Below are 24,640 nucleotides of genomic sequence, written 5' to 3' on the forward strand. Positions count from 1 at the left end.
CCGTTTCGACGCAGCATGGATCGGCTCTGCGCGCAGAATGAACTTTGTGGACACACTACAAACGCAGCATAAACGTCACATTAACGTGATGCGCACGTAGCACGCACGTGACAATTTCACATCTTTCGAGAAATTCAAACAAAGTTGGCGCCACGTCCCAGGGTTTCTTCTGAACTTCAAGAACGTAGCGGGAACTTCGTCTGGTGTAAAGGGGGGTATAACACTTCCAACGACATAGGATAGATGTGGTGGAAACGAAAGAACGAGCAACAGCTCTGTCTATGTCTAATGCGCTGCCGCTACGCACATTCATTTGCCACTACGTACATCAGGTGAAGTTCCCGCTACGTTGTTGAAATTCCGAAGAAAAGCTAGCACCCAGTGCCAAATTCATTTGAATTTCTCAAGTAAATGTGAAATTGTCAAGTGCATGCTACGTCCGGGCCAGGTTTTTATGAAGTTCCCAATAGGTTTAATTTGCGCGCATAAGCGGTACATGCTGCGTTGAAGCGGTTCCCACTACGTTCTGACTACACCCAGCAAATTGCTCTACTTGTATCGTCGTCTATTCGGACGTAGTGTCAGCTGGGTGTGCGTGATGGCCGCGTAGTGGTCGCGTGGTAGCAGTACAGTAGACATGGACAGACTTGTTGCCACATTCTTCCCTTGTCCTCTACGTCTATGCTATGTCAGTGGAGTTGTTAGTATGTACTTACTGCGTCATTACTTCGCACTATTCAGACTCCTGCTACGTAGACTTTAGACATGTTCAAAGTCCACGTGGCGGAAAATTGGTCTCCGGGGATCATGCAGACCATGCCACGTTAACATAAGATCTCGCTACGCTCTCAGTACGCTGTAACAGTTCTCACTGTGTCATGGCCATGTTTCTTTGACGCGGCGAGAACTGCGTGGACGTAGCGTTGGTGTAATTGGGTATCAATTGGCGCTACGTCCTCATCGACGCAGCAAATAATTTGTGAAATCTGCTAGATGTAGTCAGATCGTAGCGGGAAACGTTTCGACGCAGAATGGACTGGTGCTGCGCGCAGAATAAACTTAGTGATCACACCACACACGCCGTGAAAACTTCACAGTGAGGTGGCGCGGACATAGCACGCAGGTGAAATTTTCACATATTTCGAGAAAATTAAACAAAGTTGACGTCACGTCCTATGGATTCCTTTGAACTTCAAGAACGTAGCGGGAAATTCATCTGGTGTAAGGGGGGTGTAAGACGAAACGCTACACTATAATCGATTTTACAATGTGAAATGTCAATATTTGGGGGCGTCTGTCTGATATTTAATTATCTAAAAATGATATCTAGGTTTTCAGTTCATCTTAGATTAATTCTTCTAACGTCGAGGCAGTATGCGTCTACCACTGTGTGCGAAGCATCGATGTACAATGAGTTAATATTATCACTAATGACCAGACCATTATAGCCGACTTATATTGATCATTCAGACGAGAATACTTTCCTTTATCGATACGAATACGCTATAATCTGAAAAGGGGAACTGTAGCTGAGGCTGAAAACGACTATTGACTTAATGACAAAGCTGAACAATAAATATCTCTCTAACCTCTTCACGATATATGTATTATTCTATTTCACATCAAAATAATAGTTACTGATGTAAAAAATAACTTTTCTTTAATTAAGAATATTGAGGTTCACCCACCGTTATCAGTGTATATATTATAGAATAGAAATATTTATATAAATAAAAAGTTTGTTCATTAATGGTGATTGTACATGAAGTAAGGGACAGTCTCCGTCGTGTGATTTTTCATCATGTGGATCGAAAAGGGAAAGGGTTGTTTTATATCAATATTAAATAAGAAATATGGAAGGAAATTTCCAAAGGGGTTGCATGGTCATCTTTAATAAAACAATGAATACCCTAGAATCTAAATGAAGCCACTGTTCGTAATAACGACCAAACAAAAAACCATGACTCTATCCGCCCCTCATTTTGTTGATCAACACACGTAGTGATGATACATTGCTAGAGATAGAGTGTGGACTTGTGCGCCGTGCGCGCCGAAAAATGGAAATATTTTATGTTTAATAGCATTTTTATAAAAAAAATTAAAGATTTTGTCATGCTTTTTGATGTTTATCTAAAAAATACATATGATTTTCAAAATCATTGGGGCGGGGGCAAAGCGATATGTCCCTTGAATATTTTCATGAGTGCGATCGACCCCTCTGTTACAGTAGTTATCATCATAAAATAACAATGATGAAAACATTTCCAAATAAATGAAAAAGAAAATTACTATGATGTTTTATTTATTTCTCAGTTTGACATACCCTAAGGTCCCTGATACGCATGCGTCGGGTTTGAATCCGCCTCCGCGCCCACTTGCAATTTGAAGCCGCCTCGAGACCATTATGCCTATTCCCTTGATACATATGGTCTGAGCCTCGAGGCCTGCAACTGTGCGTCTACACCACTCAGTGGCGGACCGTGACCCCGAGGAGACAAAGCATTGGGGGGGGGCACGGCATTGTTCACAAAAAATGCAGTGCCCCCCCCCCCAATGCTTTGTCTCCTCCGGGTCACGGTCCGCTACTGACACCACTGATCTGAATACTAGTGTACAGATCAGTGGTGTACCACTAAGCCGGTTTCACGTCGCCTAGTCATGTAACACAAGACACCTGACGTTTCATTATAAACGTTTGTTCTTTAATCGGTTCGTTAGCTATAGCTATTGTTCGCCAATTCTAGTTAAGTGGTCAACCCGGTCTGAGTCCACCTGGGGGTGACACACATACCAACTGCAGGAATGAAGCCGGCGTGAAACCGCCTCCAAACCCTATCCAGAGGTGGACTCAGTCCGAGCTAGCGTCAATCCTGCTTTCAAAGGGGGTGGCGGAGGAATGGTACACATAAGTCGAGCAGCCTCTGACGCCGGCCTTTATATCGTGCAGTCACACCCACGAAGACCGATCAATCTAATCAACGTAATTGTCAGTGACATATAACGTCGGTCGGTTTCCTTGATGTGACTACGGCATTTTCACTTCTACTTTTGACACAGTTCTTGCCGATCACCATGGTAGAGGGCGCTAGACAAGAATTACTTGATGGGTATTATTGAATGTTCAGTATCTCTCCTTCAACAAGCTGCGCTTTGGAGGCATCCAACTTGACGTGCAAATGTATGGAACAAAATGAAACTAAAGGTTTTCAGCTCTTTCTGGCAGTATTTGACCTCAGCCAAATCCAAATCCGGGAAATATCCCCAGGTGTATTTTTAATGTTCTATATCAAATTTCAAGTAACATCAATAATTTTAAGACCCCATTTCCTTAAGCCATCTTGGATTTTTGGTCCTTTTGTTGTCCTTTTAATGCCTATTTTTTAGTAACAACAGTAAATTTAGACCCCAATTTTCGAAGCCATCTTGGATTTTTTTAAATAAACCAGACCACTGACTGTTCTTGTAACTTGCCTTAGTGCATTACTTGACCCTTTAAACGATGGTTTAGACACCAAACCCATGTCCAACAGACACATATCTAACAAGCTATGTCAATCTATTGATAACATCAGACAAGTTATTACTCCATTTTGAGAAACAATCTTTGAATTTTGGACATACTAGACCACTGACTGTCATTGTAACCTGTCCCAATGTATTATCTGACCCTTAAAAGCCATCGTTTATACACCGTAATCATATCTCACAGGCGGATATAAAAAGTATCAACAGCCATTTTTCACTACATTTTTGCAGCCAGCTTGGATTTTAAGACCCACCAGACCACCAACTGTCCTTGTAACTTGTTCCAATTTACTATACTTCACCCTTAAAACCATTAAGAATGTATAAACCAAAATAAAGCCACTTAAGTAATAGGTGAATTGAGGATTTTAGCCTACGGCAGTCATTTTGGGCGCCATCTTGGATTTTCAAGTACACTAGAGTGCTCATATTCACTCTAGCCTGTATAAACAAATTATTTACTCCCCCTGACCATGGGATATGAACCAAAATAGAGAGGATTCTAGGGTGGATAATGAGTGAGTTGTATCCATTTTCAGTGAATGGCGGCCATCTTGGACGCAATCTTTAAAATAACCACTTTCCCGGATTCCTGAGTTCAAATAGTACAAAAAAAAAACCCGTTGAAAATTCACTTCGTTCCGGGTAGGGCATTTTTGATCGTATATTGACCGGTAATTATTTATTACGATTCGGATGCGAAGAAGAAGACCGACAATTTTCATTTAAAGGTATTGTTTAACTTTGTGAGCAGCCGATTTAAAAAATTCTCAAACTAAGATGAAACATGTGTGCAAGTGCATGTATTAGAACTAATAAACCCTGAAAACAAATATTATTGAGAATGAAAAGCTAAAACTACCAGGCAAACCCCGATTTTGTAAATAGGCGTCTTATAGACACCTAAATAGTACACATAAGTTTATGGGATGAAATTAAGATGGTGTTTCCGGTCACTTTATACTTCAATTTTTGAAGCACTAAATAATTATTTTCGAATTAAAAACGCAATTTTTTCTGGGCTTCATTTTTTGTAACATATCACAGATACTGGTGACAAGTGTGACCTTCTAGCTCAGATTTTTTAAAAGTCAAACCAATGTTAACCAATCACTTTAATCTGTCGACGAACGAATCATGTCTACACGCTTTGACTCTCGTATTGACATGATTGAAGACTCGTTTGTATGGTTAGTCTGCAAATTGTGTATTTCCCGATCAAACTATATTAACTGGGTTCCGACAGAAACTAACCAAACTTTACTACAAGGGTACTGCACAAAAACACATGCTAGTTTAAATTTTTTTAAGTACTGTATCAATAATCAAGAGAATGGTTCACTCACAAATAGGCTATAGCCCCTCACACCAATTTATTGTTCCAATCTATCTATCCATCTATATATATATATATATATAATAGTCAAACTAAATGAAGAATAGTCAAAGAATGTTCAAATATTCCACTTTAACTAGTTTCGTCTTTAATTCTTCAGAAAGTGAAATATTGATTCACAACAAATTCATACAAAAATTGCGCTCTATAGCGCCATATACCAAGCACGTATACGCTGATGAGATGCGTTGCGTAGCAACGGAATCATAATGTTATCATTACGTAATTTACGTCATAATCTAGAACGCTATAATCAAAAGACGTAATTTACGTCATAATCTGAAGCGCTATGATCAAAAGATATTTCATTATTATTTGCACCCATTAAAAGAACCAATGGTTAGTCCATTTCCATTTTAAAAATAGAAATGGACTAACCTTTGGTTCTTATCAATAATATAATGTTAAGGTCTATTCAACTTCGGCTTAAATATGTCAATTAAATGTTTCTCTTTTATTTTACGTTCGTTTTCATTGTCTGTTTTTAATTTGCAAAAAAGTATAACATAAAATTCTGGAGTTATTCCTTTTGCACATATTTACATGTGTTTACTTACATTAAAAATTTGATATTTTTTCTCTCTTATGTGTTGACGGTGGAGGGTCATTCTATTCCTCAAAATACCTCCTGTTTCTCCAATATATTGTTTTCCACATCCGTTACAGGTCATGCAATAAATCAAATTCCAAGATGTGCATGAAAATGAATCTTTCAATTTGAATGTTTTTTTATTATCATTGTTTTTAAATTCTAACTTATCCGTAGTATGCATATATGGGCACGTTATACATCGCTTATTATCACATTTTTTTGTTCCTCCTTGTGATTTGTCTAACGATGCTCTTGTCAAATATATATATATATACCTCTCGCTCTACCTACCTACCTACCTACCTATCTATCTATCCATCCATCTATCTATCTATCTATATTTCTATCTCTATCTATCCATCTATCTGTCCACCTATCTTTCATATACGTTTTTCAAAAAAAAACTGAGAGGATAAACCACCTAATTCGTCCGCGTGACGAATTAAAATATAGTTTTTTTTTTATACCTGTCTATCTATTCATCTATCTATCTATCTATCTATCCATCCATCTATTTATCTATCTATCTACACTGTAAAAGATGAAGTGCTAATTTAGCACTTACAGTGCTTGCATAGTGACTGCACTACGAGCACTTCATTTTTTACAGTGTATCTATCTATTCATCTGTTTGTCTATGGATCTATGTATTTATATCGAGTTATATATCTGTCTTTCCATCTGTCAATGAATTTATCATCTACTTCTCTGTCCATCTATCATTCTATGTAATACATAGAATGATAGATGGACAGTACTACTATGTATGTGCGTAAGGGTGTGTATATGTATGTATGCATGTATATCTATGTATTTATCTATTTATTTATCTACATGATCTATCTACGACAGACTACCTAATTCGTCCGCATGACGAATTGAAATCTAGTTTTAAAGTACACCTTAACGTCTACGAATGGCATTCAACTTAAAGAATTGGATGATATATGATGATATATGTGTGATACTTAATATTCACTGTTATCGGCCTGAATCTTTTTATTTTCTGAAAGAATCCGGCAAAATTCAATTAGACCGAGCACTTTACAAAGATGACTTATTCTTTCGCAAGTAAAGTCATAAATGCATTTAGAGAGACTCATGAAGTTCTTTCACGATGTATTTCGTTCACATGAAATATGGAAAATAAAGAAATGTTCTCATTTTTTTCAATTCAAGTGTAATTTTGATATTTCCCTTTGCAGACGTTTCATCGCGACTCTTATTCAGAGAAGCAATTTATAAAAAAAAGATTGTGTATTAATGGGAAAGACCTAATGTCGCCTTTACGATGCTGGCCGCCTGTCTGAGACTTTCGTATTCAGACATTGATGTGTTATGTGGAAATCAAAGACCGGATTATATCTTCAATCTTGGCGGCGGGTAGGCCTATTTATAAAATGTCAGAATTAACCCGATATTCCTTTAAGTCTTATGCTTTCATATCATGGAAAGAAGAATCGAAGTAACATGCAGTCACTACTAAAATGGAGAGCTCTTTCCCTGATTATCCAAAAAAAAATCTCAAACTCGCCCCTACCTCCCCTCCAACCAAGATTGGTCACATACACAGTGATGTAAGTCGTCCTTGCCATTTTGACTATAAGGTCGTATGCTACTACACTGGGAACCTTAAGATTCATTTTGGTGTTTATTAAGATGTGTAATGGGATTTTGAAATGGAAACTTGTTCATTTAAGGGCTCACATACAAACCCCACACACACCTAAAGGCCTGATCACACCGCCAGAACTTTGGTGGATCATTCCTGGAGCGGTGAAGAAAAAAAAAGCAGCACCGCTCGTTACCGTTCTTCACCGTTTAACAGAAGTTGGCTCCCGTTGATGAGGTAACGCCGTATACGCTCGGCCACCGCTGACGGTCTTTCGTACCGCTCCGAAAGCGTTGAGCTGCACAAAAAAAATTGTGGTCGGTGAGGAGCGGGCAATTTTCCGCTCCGGCAAAGTTCACCACCGCTCCAACAATTCCCAATCAAAAATTGGCACCGCTAGACGCAAGTTCGTGGACGCTCTGGTCCGCTAGGCAAACGGGGCTTCGGGGCTTGCCTTCTCTACAAGCTTTTGCTTTTCTTGGGAAGTCCCTCCGTTCATTGTTTCTTTTCATTGATAAAATTACTGCAACAAATTGTGGTTTTGTTTAATTTATATTCAACATTTGTTACGAAATTTCATTGATTTGTCTGTATTATCTATTATATTGAATATGTATTGTTACTTTGATTATATTTTGAAAAAATTGTTGAACGAAAATAAATAAATCTAAATCTAAACGAAGAAATCTTGAACGCTGGACCACCGCTGCTTCGCCAGCTTTGCCCAGGCGGTGATTAAACGTTACACAAACCTTGATGGAGCGGTTTTACCGTTTTACCAGCGGACGCGTGATTGCTAGAGCGGTATCGGGGGTTTGGCGTTGGTATGGAGGTGTCGGAGCGGGACCAGCATTAAGCTTTAAATACGGGAAGAAATGAACCAGGAGCCCATTTATCAAAGAGATCCGTTCAGCTTCGTTGTCAAAAGCGGTATGCCGCTAAACTACTTTTAACCCCAACGCCAACGCCCGCATGCGCAGAACGCCGCTCTATCAACGCTCGCGTCACCGCTAGACCAACGCTAAAGCATTTTGTGCGCAGTGACGAGTGTTGTCAGGATTCGGTCCCTCTCCCTACCGTTCAAGAAACGTTCCAACAAAGTTTGGGCGATGTGACCAAGCCTTAAGTTCATAAACGTAATACGATATAGTTAACTATGGAGAGTGTACCAAATTCTTGTTGTTATTTTTATGTTGAAGAAGGGTAATGCGTTAAACAGGGCCCGCATGTAGAGTAGGTTTTCTAAATGAAGTGGCTATCCTGGGTAAATAAAACATTATGATTATTATTATTATCATTACTATTATCATCATTATTATTATTGTCGTCACCATAGAAGTAGTAGTAGTAGTATGATTTACGCACAATTTCTTACCCACACATCCGTAAATATATATCATTTCTATGAAAATGCTAAATGACTTTTTACAATCAGTATCAACATTTTTCCTCTATAAACGGATGTTGCTTCAAGAAAACGAATGTTACTTCTATCGACGTTTTTTACCCCTTTGATTTTTACTCCCATCTCTCTGTCTCTACGTCCACTTTTCTCTCCCCCTTTCTCTCTCTGTCTTCCTCTCATTCGCTCCCAATACCCCCCCCCCATTTTGCTATCTTCCTCTCTCTCCCTCTTATACCATCTACAGGATAAAGAACGAATTCAGGGGAGAGTATATAAATTAAAATCATAATTATAATTACAATGCTCACGGTTAGGATCATTAAGATAAAATAAATAATAACATCAGTTTGACATTTGCAATGTGGCTCAAAATAATGTAATCACGATATAATTCATACTCTGATAAAAAAAAATGCATTAAATAGAATAATCATCAAAACCGCTCTCAATCTTTGATTGATTGCACAATCAATTCATTTTTATACTCTCTATTTGTGTTTCTGTTTTTTATTCATTTCCTTAATGCGTGCGCTTTGTTTGATGAAAAGGCGATATATACTGATATAAGTGAACTAAATAATTTACCGCATAACCTTGCTTATTCATATATCTGGGACAAAACAATGTGAACAATGAATATACAAAAGCTGCTTCGTTAGCTGAGCTCCTCTAATGGGTTCGTAACGAAAGAAGAAAACTAATATCTCATTTCTAAAACGAATACCATCCACAGAAAAAAAAGAAGTACCAATCGTTTTTTTTTATCAAAGCAATGAATTGCAATATCGTTGATTTTTACGCACACTTTAACATTATCTACCGTTTTTCCTAACCTTTAGCGTGCCATGGACTCGTTTTTTTTTGGTGCAATTGTACATATCTCTTCAATCGTAATATTTCATTTTCTCTCTAATGACGGCAGTGCAGGCTTTGGAAAACAACATTGCTTCTTGTATTATGTCTGTGGACTTCCATATTTTCTTAAAGATTAAAAACAAATTCTTTGATATTTCAATACAAATAAATGTGGCATGTTAAGTGCTAATTTAGTTTCAGTGATAGAGATAATGATTTTGAACGTATTCATTGGCGGGTGCCATTGTATTTTGATGGAAGGCAACTTGAAGTGAACGTGATTTCATTTTTTATATATATAGTTTATCATGGATTTCCCTGGCTCTCTCCTCTTTTATCTTTACTCGTGTTTGCTAATTTTCACTACCTGTCCCTTTACTTCTTTGTTATCACTTGAAAATAGTAGATGTGTTCGTTATCCCATCCACCCCTCCATTTCTTTGCCACCATCCTGGTAGTATTATACAAGAAGTGAGAAGAAGAAAGGAATGAAGGTAGAAGGGCGAGTAAAAGTCAGCTAGATAAATATGTATATAAAGAAGATGCACAGCAAAAACTGTGGTGTTAACCGGTGTACATAGAAGACCACACCAGTTATTTTACACCGGTGTTAAATTGGTGGTGTTAGTTTTACACCTATAGTTGTTATTACAACATATTTTGTTGTTACATTTACACTCTTTGGTGTTACGTTAAATCTCTAGGGTGTGATTTTAACACCTCAGGGTGTGGTCCTCTATTAACACCAACTGGTGTCAGTTTTAACACCGCAGTTGTTTACGGTGTGGAAATGAAAGGATGGGGAAATTAACCAAAAGGATAAAGGAAAATCATAGTAGGAAAGGGGATGAAAGAGTGCAGAATTACTGCAAGCAGATTGCTTGAAGAGGATAGCTCCACATCCAGGGTGAATACCAAATAAAAGCAATGAAGTCACACATGATGGGTATTACGAGCACAGTTTCATATCAAAGACACTTTAAATCTGTTTCCAAGTAACTACCATTGAGTAAAATAGACAACGAACAATCATGGCAATCGCTCTACGATAGAAGCAGGCCTGGATAGAAGAGAAGCATATTTACATAATGGAGCAACAGACATTATATACATTTCTGTAAACTGCCTCAAAATTTGATATTACTTTAGAATGACCTTCAAACTATCATACCAAAATCCATTAAATTGCTATTCTATTTAACCGCGATTACAGCTTCTTCATTATCTAGATAAACATTTAAAAATTTAGTCATATACTATAAATTCATCAGATAACTGCAGGTAATGAATTGCATATGTATATATTTATATATGTAGATAGATATATTTATATTACAACAACAGCCTTAGATTTGTTTCATAATCATACGGGTAACTTTCTTAATTATCTTATAAAAATAATGCTAAATCAGATTGTATTTCAATAACAAATACTTCTTTTGCTTTCGACATAATGATGTAAATAAGTAATTTAAAAGTAATGATATTTTTTGTATCTCCATTTGTTTTAACCATTTCAGTGTGCCTCAAAGAAATTGAATCTTGCGTAGGTGTCTCCCAGGCTCTAATAAATACTTCTTAAAGTTGTTATGTTAGAAATAAAATATTACTTTCTGAAATGTAACGATGATGTAATTGTGATGATAATAATAATAATAACAAGATATAATTATAAGATAGGGGGATTAATACGCGTAAGCTATACATTGCCCGATCAAGATGAATGAGTTCACGAGTTTAATTCAAGGCAATATGAGATACACAAGAGCTAAGGAAAGATAATCTCGTGTAAATTCTTGTCGAGTTAAATGTTAGTCATCGTTGAATCCGTCTCACGCCTCTCAGCGTTATCATCCCCGGTTTCGTCTTGATGAAATATCGGCGAAGAGGTGCTTGCGATATTACAGTTAAAAACTTGCTTAAGGGCGCAGCGGAATTCCGGAAACCAGGCAACGTATATGATAGGGTTGAGGCAGGAGTTATACGCCGTTAGAACAATCACAAACGTGTGGAATGTACTGCCAATAAAGGTTGGCGGAATTGCCCCGACTGAATAAAGGAAAAAGAAGATTTGTCCTGGTCCCCAGCAGATGATGTACACCAGGATAACAATCAACATCAGTTGTAGGACACGGTTACGAGCTTTGACGTGGAAGGAAACACCCTTCTTGGGACCGTAACGAGCCGAACGAAGATGGAGACTTCTCGCAATGAGAATCTGGGTGGTGAGCATAACGGTAGTGGGTAGGATAAGACGGTAAATCAAATAAAACACCCCTGTTACGACTTGACTCGCTGTAGATGCATAATCAAGAATGCACTTGTGAGATCCAGGATCAACTGTTACAACGGTCATGACGAACACGAAGTAAACACTAAACGTACTGAACCAGATGAACGCCAGGATGGCTGGGAGGAGTCCTCTACGCGTTACAAGACGACCGTAGACTAACGGGTAAACAACCGCCATGTACCGTTCAATAGATATGGCCATCAGGATATAGATGGATGAAGTGAAACATACAAACAGGAACAGTCCAGGCAACACCATCTTGCAGTAGACTTTCCCCATTATAGAGGACGGGACCGTTATTGCTCCGGGCAAAGGGATAATGAATATGGATGTCAGAAAATCGGCTAAGGCCAAGGCACCAATCAGTCTGTCGGTAGAACGAGTAGATGCTCGCCGTTTCCAGAGAGCGAGCAAGACGAGCAAGTTTCCGATGATACCCAGAACGGCAGAAATAAGGTGCATCAGGTCAGACCATGATGACAAGAATGACTTCCAGGACCATCCTACCTCAGCCATTTCAACATTCGTTGTCATGACTGCAGTATCCGTTCCGTTTGACGACATCCTCAGAAAGTGTTGTTCAACTGATGTCCTGATGTAATCTTTAACCGAAGAAAGTTATGATAATCTTTTCTCCTAGTTATATACAACATAAAATGTGAAGGTATCACCAGAAAGATTTTGCATGATTAAAAAGTTAATTAAAGGCATTCAGATTTGTCTAAAAACAATCTGTTGAGCTCAGTTGAGAGTATATTGTAGGAACTGTCATGTTGAGCACAGTCGTTGTAATCGCGTTGAATAAAGCTTACTCATCTAAAGTGCGTCATCGTTTGTTCGGATGCGACACAATTTTCCCGATGCTGTAAAGTGATGCTCCGACTTTAGACATTCTTCTTTCATAAAGGAAGATGAATAGCGTTCAAGTAATGCAAGGTCGATTGTTTCATCTTATTTGCATGAATGGCATTGAAAACAAATGGGGAAAAAGTGACAATCACCATGATCAACGAATCCTTTGGCAGGTCAGCTATATGCATGAATAGGCCTATATTCTGTTCATTGACTTCAAGAGATTTTTAAATGCATAATTTATGAAAAGGCTGACATTCACACCAGGTTTAACTATTCAGGATAATACGGACAAGTTACTTCCGTGCGAGTGCGTTGGGAGCGTGTCGCCGAAATATAAGGTGGCGTGTGGGTGAAGGCATATGAGTTTGGAGTAAGGGTGTGTGGGGGGGGGATGTAGGTGGGTTTGCGTGTATGGAGGTGCACCGTACATGTTTGAATTAAATATGAGGGAAGGAGTTCGAAAAGGAAGCTGCAGAATATATGTTTCGTTAAGTTTCATGATATTCAGTGTGCCTAATGATAGGTCTAAATCAATTGCAAAGGTGAAATCACTTTTAAGAAGCTTTTGAAAAGTGATTTTTTTATATGCATTCTTTTGATAAGCATTTGAAAATGGTTTATGAACCAGCTGCTCACAGGTGACATCACAGAATGAAAAATTGTAGAAATTCATTACTTGTTCTTTTTAAGATCTGGTCAATTTATCAAACAAAAGTAGCAGTGATCTATCTTTAAAAATATGTTTATCTGCACAAAAGAAATCCTACAATTCCGTAGTATTTTCTGATGTTTGAATCACATTCCGTGCTCTCTATAGGCAGGTGAACATTATTCCTTTTCTCTCTTTTTTTCTTTCATCATTGCATTTTGCAACGCCTTGGGCTTTTACTGAAATTGAAAAAATTGATACAATGCGGTGTAATATCACTGTTATTACTATTTTCGTGGTCATAGGCACTCGGGTGTTTAAAAAAAGACGATTATGATTGTATGACAAGATAAATCAGTCAGAGAGGTTAGATTGATGCATGTGGAGAACTTTCATTCTGTAACAGTTTATTCCTATTTATTATGCTTGCACAAATATAAAATTTGGTAAACCTCTCCCCTCTTTCACATACACACACTCACCCACACACTCACTCACTGACAGCAAAATAATGCGTACACTATGTTGCGGATTTTATTACTTTGATTAATTACCAAACAGAAGTAGTAACAGAGATATGCTGTCCGTTTCAAACGGTTCGAGGTAGAAATAACAATTCATTTTCGAAAAAAAATTGATTATGATCGACCTATTTTTCCTCTGTTGAAATAAATTTCAATAAGGGAAATATTAATTGCGTTAGCTGCTTGGAAGTATCCTTCAAATGATCTCTCAAAACAGTGTGCGGGAATCGATAAATCCATAATCATCATTCCACACCAAGAAAGATTAGTGACATGTAAAGTATATTGCCATCCTTTGAATGATCAGGGCGTCTTATCTGTCATTTTGATAATTATTACTAAGTAAGCATCGTAACTCACATAAGCTATATCGTGCTTAACACGACATTGCCGTTTCCAACTTGTCCCTACGTGCTACATAGTGACCTATCTAATTACAGATTAAACTTACTTTTGTCAGCATCTGATGCTTGAGCAATCATCTTCGCATCTCACAGCGATGTCTACTGTCAATCCCCAATCCGTGAGTTTACTTCGTTCATTTACTGTCAGCTTTATTAGATTTATATTTATTTGGGGCACGTTTCATCTTTGTAAATAGCAGAGAATTTGTATCAAAATTTGATAAGGTCATCATGGTCACGATTCTGGCACAATTGAAGAATGATTATAGGGAATATTTCAATCTTCGTTATTATTATCTACGAATCAGGTCAGCCCATCGGTGATGGGGAATTATACAAATTTTTGATGTTTTAGCCAAACTCGACATCGTAGAATTATATGCAAGGCTACCATAGGTATTAAAGAAGATAGGCATCATTGCAGTCTGCTGGCAGACATGTCCTTTATTCATGACTTTGTCAATACTCATATCCCATTAAATCATTTCGTTTTCATCAAGATGTAAATTCAGGCGTAAGTCATCTTTTTTAGTGAAAGTACCATGATTCGTCCAAATAGGAAATTCTAATAAACATAATGCAGGCGATGCTTTAGTTTAACATAATTCAAAAGACGTTCTTGAATGACGTCAATCAATGTGTAGGAGATTTTAAAAGACACTAGTATGTGGGACTGTCCTCATGGAAATCTTAACCTTTTGCCTTAAATCATTTGTGTGACTTTGCGTGTTCTGTCATGCCTGTAGAAATCTGTTCTATCAGATACGTTTCTCAAGTAGGTTTAGGAACATATTACAGAATAACTAAATATGTAAACGTTCTAATATTGTGTCTAATTTCCTCTGACGCAACGAGTACCTAGGTTGTACGACTACCCAGTGGTCGCTTTAGTTGTGCAGAGAAAGGTCAATACTTTATGGTGACGAAAACAAAAACCTTTTATGGTATAAAGGAGGAATGAGTAGAAAAATAGGCCAAAAAGAAAAAGAGCTACAATATAGAGACAAAGAATGACGTGGGGAGGATCTAAGATTTCCGACTCCTGTCTGCTACAACAGGAACCAACCACCAAAATAATAGGAAAGATGAATACGTTTATTTTATGTGAAGAAACTCCCACAGACAGCTAGACTACTGTAGACTGGGGTATTTGCAAGCACCGATATTCTCAGTCTATTTTTCCTCTTTCCTGTTCATTGCAGTTTCTGGGAATCTATCTCCATTTACTGCTAATCGGATATTACTCATCGAAGCATGTTGAGGCATCTGGTATGTAAAATTATTTTACACGGTGGCGTATAAGCCAACGAACATTACTAACTAGTGGAAAACATTAAGTGACAACGAAAACTTAAATCTCCTTCGACGGTATCAAGAACTGTTGATCGACTGTCCCTAAGCTCAGAGTAAATAAGGCATATCTTTATCGGATATAAAATCTTGTTTGAAACACCTGAGCCATCAACATCATGGCAAATGGCAAGTGCATCAACAGCGGCTCTTAACTACATGTATATAGATTAAACTGTCTCAAACGAACGTATTTCTAATCTAAATCTTCGTTTTCCTCATTCCATATGCCAGCTTGTCCCTCTGGTTTCATTCAACTCAATGCCACCTGCTACTACTTCAGCCAAAGACCTGCGGCTCGAGGGACTGCGCAAGATCTATGCTCATCCGTTGGCGCAACCCTTGCATCACCGTCTACTGCCGAGGAAGACTCCATCCTGGTCGGGTACCTGAACTCGTTAGGCGGAGGCTTCAATTACTGGATCGGCATTACACAACATAATGCCCTGCACTTTGAGTGGGTGGACGGGTCACCACTGAATGAAAGTTTCTGGGGAACAGCGTTTGATCCACACGATGAGAGGACAAACTGTATCAGGATGGATGCTACGCTTGGTTTCGGCTGGTACGACAAAAGCTGCGGATCAGGCTATTACAATTTTATATGTGAAGCTCCTTTCGAGAATGCACCAGATGGAGGTCTGTAACTTGGTCTTTATTTTGTTCTTTGTATTGCCCTGGATGCTGTTGTTTTGTGTTGATGTGTATGTACGCTTATTTAAAGAAGTTTATTGTCGGTAACTATTTTCACAAACGCTTCGATAAATTCTTGAACGTCTCTAGTAAATCCAATAATCATGCAATGTAAAAGCCCACATTATTACGTGTTTATTCTGAAAACTATCAATCTGTTGTTGCCCCCCCCCCCCAAAAAAAAAAGAGTAAAAGTTTCATTTTGACCAACAAACAAAAAAACGGACAAAAAAAGATATATATATAATTATCTATGTGTCTTGTTTAATAAATCAAGGCTATTCTAATGTTCCTGATTTTTTAAGTGAGGTCGGTAAAACGAAGCAATATTCTGTGCAATCTTTATCACTTTGTTCCAGATTGTTCTATGTTGTTCCCGCTTGGGCCAGTGCAGTTCGGCGATTCGTGTTACTTTGTCTGGAACCAGGCGTCAAAGCCTGAGACGTACCAAGACACCCGAGACATGTGCAGTAATACTGGCACAGACATGTTGACATTGAACACTGAAGCTGAAAGATTGTTCATCGTAGAACAAGTCAAAGCACAAAGTAAGGTTACATTCATTTTCTCTTTTTAAACGTGCCTGGGGTAGGCGTATTGTTCATTATGTTACATTACACCAGTTAACTTTACATGATTTACAGTCTACTGTAATTGTATTCTCCTGTGATTCCTGAAAATATATCATAAGAACGAAATCTTTTACAAACAAACTAGCGTGCTCAGTGCCATTACGTTATCATCATAGCCATATATAGTACTGCTAGATTTTAAAGTTTATAGATTTTCCGTAGCTTGTTGTTATCAAAGTAATGAAAGAAGAAGTCAAGTTAACCGCCAAAAAAAGCAAGACGTTCTTAATCTTGATTTGCGTAAATTAATCGTATGTTTGAATATTAGTTCCTTGAAGTTACTTGATGTTTGAATAACAGTTAAAATCAATTGATGTTTTAATTAATAGTTCCTTAAAGCCTATTGAGTAACTTCGCCATGCGGTTGTGGCTATTACAGATATTATTTTCCATTTTGATTGGATGTTGAGCGTTATAACAACTGCAATTATTGATTGATTGCTGGATCACATGAGGCGCTGAATATTTATCGATCAATATCGATGGGATTACATATAGATTTAATGATTAAAGACCTGTATTAATCTGTTTAACTGACCGTTTTTGTTTTCATTTCAAGATTATACAGCTATCTGGTTGGGTTTGTAGCAACCGGACTACGGAAATTACAAGTGGATGGACGGCGAAGATTTCAACTACACCAATTATGTCCCTTCGCCTTTTTACGAGGGATCGGATTGTTTTAGGATGAATGCTGCAGATGGATATAAGTGGACAGATGATCTTTGTACCAGCAAAAATCACTTTATATGTGAAAAAGACATAGGTACATCTGCATACCCAGGACAATCTTCACCTATAACATGTATAAGGATATGAACAATTGAGCCTTAATGCAATGTGGTATTGATGAAAAATTGTATAATTATATTTAGCAATAAATTATGCTAGAGTCTCCATGGCGCATCACAATTATGATGCATCGAAATCACATAGTCGATTGTTTATTAAGCGGACAAATTCAAATTATGTTAGTTTAAAGAATATCGAATGATTATATACAAAATGTTCATATAATAAGGTTGGTTCACGAATTACATGTGGTATTACCCAGGGATCATGTTAACCATGTGTGATCAAAATTGATGCAGAAATAAAGAAATGAGAGCAAGTTGAACAAAGACTTTTAAAATAGGATGAACATAACCTCATATAATTCAACCTTTTGACCCCTAGATGACATTTGACCCCATTGTATTACCCAAAGATCATTTGTACCAGGTCGGAACAAATTTGCAGAAATAAAGAAATTAGAGCAGGTTGAACAAAACGTTAAAATTTTCAAACAGACCTAAATGAAAAGTGATATAAAGTAGGTCTCTGCCGAACTTTGTTTAGGCGAGACACTTGAATCCCAATGCCATCCAATTACGAATATGCTGTGATGTAAAAATAAAAAAAAAAATCATGACGTCTTTGCTTGAAACTATTGTTTACCTACAGGTGTTACGCTCGAAGAGGAAATAAAGATAAGATCATTTATTGTCGGGAGAAAAGGAAACGTCCCAATTGCTCAAAACATTTTTTCCAATGAATTTTCGTCGAACCTAATGAGATGCGGCTCATCGTGCATCTCCAATTCGAGTTGTTCAATCTTTGCTTACAAGGAGAAGACACGGGAGTGTATTCTTGCTAACCCATTGAACCAAGTGGATAGTTCTGATGACTCTGATGTGTACTTTCTTAAAGTGAATACACCAGAAGGTGAGTCAAATATTTGTAAAACAAACGAGAGGTTTAATTTGAATCATTTGAAAAGAAATACTGATGGGAAATGGGCTTTCTGTGTAAACTTATTTGAAAGCAGTAGTAAAAATGATGAACAGTTTATAGGGCTATATCCTATAATTGAATCACCTGCAGCTGTCCAAATTGTATAGAATTACTCACAGAACAATAAGGTAAATTTGCCTACACATTTATTGGTTGAAATATAAGACAATTTTTTTCCTTTTTTTCTGTGTACTGACTACCGCGCACATAGAAGCTTAGAAGTGCCCCGAGAAGGCGACTGGAGTAACTCGTCATTGCTTCCTTGTTTTGGTTTAAAAAAAAGGTGGGCAAACAGCTCTTTTTTATATTAGAAGGCGTGAATGCTACTTATACAAACTTGCCAAGGCGCTTGTCGATAATATGATGAAAGGAAGGCATAGGCCCCACACACACCTAAGAAAACTAGCTTGGTGATTTATTTTTTGTTAGTTTGTGCTATATTTCTTTTGTGATAATTCTGTTTTCATATCACAACTTGATCTTATCTTTAATCGAATTGCAAACGTATTTACTTCATTCGCAGGCAACTCAAAGCGAATCTTTGTTAGCGACGAGCAGGGGAAAAAGCTATGGACGGCCGACATCATCAAAATGCAATTCAGCGAGATACCAAGCTTTGTGACGTACCCATTGAAAGCTACGTACGATCCGGTCAAAGGTTATGCATACGTTGCAGAATCAATCTACCAATTGAATAGGATTAGACTGGATGGCTCCTATCAGCAACAGATGAATCTAACAAGTGGCGCTGGAAATCGTAAGAGGGCTTGTCTTGATTTTTCTTAAGATGAAGAAATAAAACACCACAATCATGTCACTAATTATTTCGTGCTAGACTAACATGCTGTCTCTTGTACTGGCATCCTTCTTTCGACTCTTATTGGCACACCAAACCGAAAACGTATACAAATTCTAATTGACCGCATTTGTGCTCTTATAACAGGCCTACTCTGCGTTTTTTACACTTGTCGATTACAATACTTTTTGTTTATAATTATAATATCATTAAAAAAAATATGTGAGGCGAAGTGTGAAGGCTCTAGCATGAAAGAAAATTACATGAAAATGGACACAATGTATCTACTCAATTACAAAAATATATATATACTAGGATACATAAATGAATTGATGAATAAAGAGTAGTAAACCGTCATTCTGTTTAAAGAATATACACTTTTCAAGCAGGATAAACGAATATTAAATAACAAAGAGGAAGTACCCTGCAGGTAAAATTGATCATAATGATGGTGCGTTTCACAATTAAACCACATAAAGATCTTTGAAAAAAACAAGAATGAAAAGCACACAAGTAAAGAGATATCTTACATATCTACGACAGGTATCATGGATCTATCACTCGATGATCGATATCGCCGTCTGTATGTGGTCTTATCCCCACCCGATGTCATCGTCGAGTACGATATCGATTACAACGATGTTTCGCCGAGTGACTTCATCAATACTGGCCTTGGTACTCCTAAGGCCGTGCACGTTGTCAGCTCTAAAGGGTTAGTATTATTTTCCCCTCTCTCTCCCACACACACACACCCCTCCCTTGTGTATCTCATTATCTCGCCATTGTTTTGCAGATTCAAAGAGATGGTTTAATGATTAAAAGCATTTCCCTATCATGTTTGCAAACATATATTATGAAAGCTACAACAGTCACTTGCAAATGCAAATTAAAGTGTACTGACGAATAGAATAAATAATATTGATGATTACAATTGTGATCATATTTCAATTGTTTACTTATTGATTAGACGTGAAATTGTTTCATTGCTTGGTGCTTACATAATCACATGTACTAACATACATATGATTGATATCAAATTGTACAATTCTTCATAATTGTGATGAAATATTTAACGAATTTAAAGAGTATTTTTTATCCGTAATTCAATTTCTCTTTACACAGGAAAATACCGAAACCATAAATAGACTATACAAAGAATATGTCACCAAGCAAATCATATTTCAACAATCATTGTGTTGGTGTTTTGGTGTGAACGCTTTTATAATAAGTTTGGAATTATTTCTATGTACACTGTTGAAAAAAGACAGAATGTGATTGCATGCGTAGATAGTTGCTATGAAAATACAACAATGTGTAATGAAGTAAATCCAAGGAACTTAAGTATCGATTTTTTTGCACATCTAGGCCTACAATTTAACCACTTAATATTCTTAATGGAAGGAAAGAAAACCTTTGTAAATTTGAATACTGAAGCTTTGTCGGACTGACAACCACAAAGGCTCCATTATGTATTTAAAGCACGGTTCACAATATGCGATTCGTTGCGATGCGATTCTTTAATAGATCGCAACTTGCATTAAATTTGAAAGTTCCAAGAAGTACTATGAAAGTCTTGAAAAGGAGGAGAGTTAAGTGAATAACCAGGAGCCGCCTGAAGTTCGGCATAGTGTAAGAAATAATGAAATCATAATTTTGCTTTGCGGCAAGTCCTGTGGTCAGAGTCCAAATCCCAATTTAGGTTGCAGTCGATGATGACGTCATCACGATTTGGATTTTAATTTGTTTTTATTCTTACAGGGAGGCTCCATCTAGACTGAATTTCGTATATAGTCTTATCAAAATTCTGAACTCTTATCGCTAAGGGTTGCACGGGCCTAATCACAACTGGCAGGCGATAGATATTCATTCGACCCAACCCATTGCTCAATTTTTAAATTCGATATTGCTGATTGACAAAAATGAATGAATATGACTGACAATCTAACACTGATTCAAGGAAGGGTACCTACTGAACTTACTTTTTCCAAATTGGAAAGACCATTGGCGGCGGAAGCCCAAAAATTTAGGGGGTGTCCACCTGAAATTTTGGGATGGACACAGGTAAAAAAATTGGACAAGTGCCCCCCAAAAAGGTTAAAATCAACCTAAATTTTAGGAGTGGCTAGCCAAAATTTTTTGACAAGCCAAAAAAAAAAGTCATCAACCTGAATTTTAGGGGGACAACACACGTTTCAGGGGGGTCCACGTGACTTTAGGGGGGACGCTGGAAAAAAATTGACAAGCAAAAAAAAAAAAAAAAAGGTTAAAAAAAAATTAGGGGGGACCGTCCCCCCATCTAAAATTTAGGGGGGACACGTCCCCCCGTCCCCCCCCCCCGCTTCCGCTGCCTATGGGAAAGATATGTCACCACTATTGAACTATATTTTAACTTGCGGAAGAATTAGGGTCATTTTACTCTCTCGAATGATGAACTTGGTCCCGTCAGGTGTAGTCTTCATAAATGCTGATTTATTTTTTAAATGAGCTGGTCGATGTACCCTTTTCTGGTCAGATATGGAATGTCAGACATTTATCCTATCCACTGGTAGTAAACATTCAACCGTCGAATTTCCTTCTTATTTTTATTAATTCTTGTTAAGTGCCACTTTAACACACGAGTCTATGGGAAATTAATTAGGCCTGTGAGCCCTATGATTTTATCGGTTTGAATGTCCATATCAAATGTTTTTACACTTTCTTTGAAATTCAGATCGCAAATAATCGCGGAGCGTGAGCAGGGCTTGACTCTATTTTTACTGTCATCTCTATCCCTTTTTTCTATTCTTTTCCCCCTCCCCCCCCCCCCCTCTTTTTCTCTCTCCCTCTCTCTACTAGGCATGTCTATTTCAGCCATGATGGTACTATTGAACGTATCGATTGTGATGGAATCAATCGCATGGTCGTCTTCTCAGGTTCCCCACTCTCAGATGTTATCGCTTTAACCGTTGATTCAGACAGTAAGCATTCGTTTATTTTGGTAGCTCGGTTCACATTGAAGCTTGTTAGACTTTTGGGTGAATAGGCAGTTATTCTTTGTTTATTTTCTAATAACTGTTATTCTTAAGGTGTGTTTTTCTCAATAATAAGGACGTCTATGATTAGACATTTTCGAGATGGTCTTTGTTGTCTGGTTCGATTTCTATGGTCATCATGATAATCATCCCACGAATCACCACCAGCATAATCGGTACACTGTGGTTAATATTGACGATGTTTATGATTAATTATGACGATGATGATGATGTACATGATCATGATCATGACGATGACGATGATGATGATGATGACGATGATGATGACGATGGTGATGATGATGATGATGATGGCGATGAAGATAGTGATGGTTGTGGATAATGAAGATGATGATCCAATGGGAGATCTGAGGATTATTACAAAGAAAAATGATGATAGTAATTATGATAGAATATATAGAATAAGAAGAATACTAATACTTATAATGATCATGTTGGCGATAATAACATTAACAATTATAACACCAATAAATGAACATGATAAACTATGAATATAAAAAACAACGACAATAATTCATCTTTCAATCGAATCTCTTATTTAAAGCCGAAAAAATCTTCCTAGTGGATTCCAACGTCGAAGACATCATCTACATGGATTTGGATGGGTCAAACGTAGCGTATTTTCTGCAGGCAGCAGTAACGGTCAGAGGGCTGGGCTACTATGGCGGATTGTTATACTGGGTAGACGGCGATGATTCCATGCTTCGTGTCTCATCAACCACCCAAGGTTCCACCGTTACAACAGAAGGGGGTTCTATCTTTGCAGATGCAAGGGCGATTTCGATCAATTGATACATTAATTATCATCAGTAATTCCTAGATATTTCGACAGAAGGGGCGAGACATGATCTCATTTCTCAATGAAAATAAGAGCTAAACGGTAGAAAACTCTCTTTCTTATGCTATTTTGCCCCTTCAGTCCATTTCTACCTTCCTTTTTTTATACATAAGTTGTTCCCTCTTTTTCCCCCTTTCACTACTTGCAAATTATAAGGGCGGCAGCATCCTGCGCCCGCCATCCCTCTGGTTCCGTCCCTTATTCCATTATGAAGGACATGAAAACCAAATTTGGTCCATACGATCTTTTATGATTCTCAATCCTACCCACTGAATTTCTTGGTCATAGCAATATCTAGTCTTATTTTACAGGTTCCTGAAAAATTTGTGTCGGGTTTCTCATGAAAAATTGATAAACCCGAGTATCGAGCTGCTTAAATGCATGGTCCCAGCTTGGCATGACCGTCGGGCAGATTAGGTGAACATGCCCCCTCATTTGCCACAGTTAAAACGTGGCAAAGACAGTGTTGACGATAGACCAAGTTCAAGGAGGTTGTTGACAGCAACAACTTCAGAGAACAACGAACTCTTCCTCGGCATGGATCGCGGCAATCTTAACAAGAGGTATCAAATCATAAAATCAGAGGTATCTACAAGCTTGGTACCATAACTTTGTACTCCTGGACAAAAGCACACCACCCGCAGAATGAAAACTTGGCATTTGTTAAGGCTAACCCGTCCGAATTCTGGGAACGATTTGTGACTTAGGTTCGAAACTATCAGCCTGACACCGATGAGCATTGAATACAATGGAAGCATCCCATGTCAGCAATTCCAAAGAAGGCAAAGTCAAGTTCGTCCATTTATTTATGAGACACTTGAAACAGGAACCTGTAAATTTTACATATAAAGGACCAGATATTTTTTATGACAAAGACATTGTTTGTAGGATATCAGAAATGAGAAAGATTTTATAAACCAAAATTGGTCTTGATATCTCAATTCTTACTCTCTTAAGATCCAAAGTTTTCAGTCGCCCCTCGCATATCTGAGAAGATATGCGATCCAATTGCATTTCACATACAAGGAACACTGCCTTCATATAAAAATAGCTAAAGGGGCGACAGAATTAGAGGGAATTAAGACTTCTACAAAGTGGAGTCCTTTTTTTCTAAATCGAACAATACGGATGTTAAAGATTTCCCTTACCTTATTTCCTCTTATTCTGTGGTCTTTCTTTTCATTTGTATACGGTTCTTTTTGTTGTTGTTTAGACTATACTTGGAAAAAAGTAGGAAGAGACGCCCTCTGCCTCAACCCCTGCCATACGAGCAGGGCAGTGTCAAATTAAAGTAATGGAGCAAAAAACGGGACACATGTGGACCTAAACCCTTTGGTATCTCAAAAGAATATGACGCCACTTTCGAGCCGTCTTTCCATTTCCTTAATCTGCTTACAGAAAAGGGAACTGAAAAAC

At 37.7% G+C, this 24,640-nt stretch overlaps 2 protein-coding genes across 3 annotated transcripts; one reads left to right on the top strand and one right to left on the bottom strand.

The window, feature by feature from the left end:
* Positions 1-10,100: 10,100 nt before the first annotated feature.
* On the bottom strand, positions 10,101-12,521 carry LOC121406575 (galanin receptor 2a-like). The gene has a single exon (XM_041597585.1). The coding sequence runs from the start codon at positions 12,240-12,242 to the stop codon at positions 11,190-11,192; it is 1,053 nt and encodes a 350-aa protein (XP_041453519.1). The 5' UTR covers positions 12,243-12,521; the 3' UTR covers positions 10,101-11,189.
* A 1,556-nt stretch (positions 12,522-14,077) lies between these two features.
* LOC121424900 (low-density lipoprotein receptor-related protein 5-like) lies at positions 14,078-24,536 on the top strand. Of its 2 annotated transcripts, none has more exons than XR_005971455.1 (6): positions 14,078-14,229; positions 15,313-15,379; positions 15,695-16,099; positions 16,513-16,701; positions 17,345-17,551; positions 18,229-18,314. XR_005971455.1 is itself a non-coding variant. In XM_041620768.1 (6 exons), exons 1-6 carry the CDS (start codon positions 17,401-17,403, stop codon positions 23,176-23,178), a joined length of 1,185 nt encoding a protein of 394 aa, XP_041476702.1. In that variant the 5' UTR covers positions 17,389-17,400; the 3' UTR covers positions 23,179-24,536. The 2 variants fall into 2 exon arrangements, 1 of the variants encoding a protein (XP_041476702.1); XM_041620768.1 differs by lacking the exons at positions 14,078-14,229; positions 15,313-15,379; positions 15,695-16,099; positions 16,513-16,701 and adding exons at positions 19,082-19,315; positions 19,898-20,066; positions 22,190-22,311; positions 22,931-24,536 and having other exon boundaries at positions 17,389-17,551; positions 18,229-18,489.
* Positions 24,537-24,640: the final 104 nt, after the last annotated feature.

Source organism: Lytechinus variegatus, chromosome 1, assembly GCF_018143015.1.
Source record: "Lytechinus variegatus isolate NC3 chromosome 1, Lvar_3.0, whole genome shotgun sequence".
NCBI classification, from domain to species: Eukaryota; Metazoa; Echinodermata; class Echinoidea; order Temnopleuroida; family Toxopneustidae; genus Lytechinus; species Lytechinus variegatus.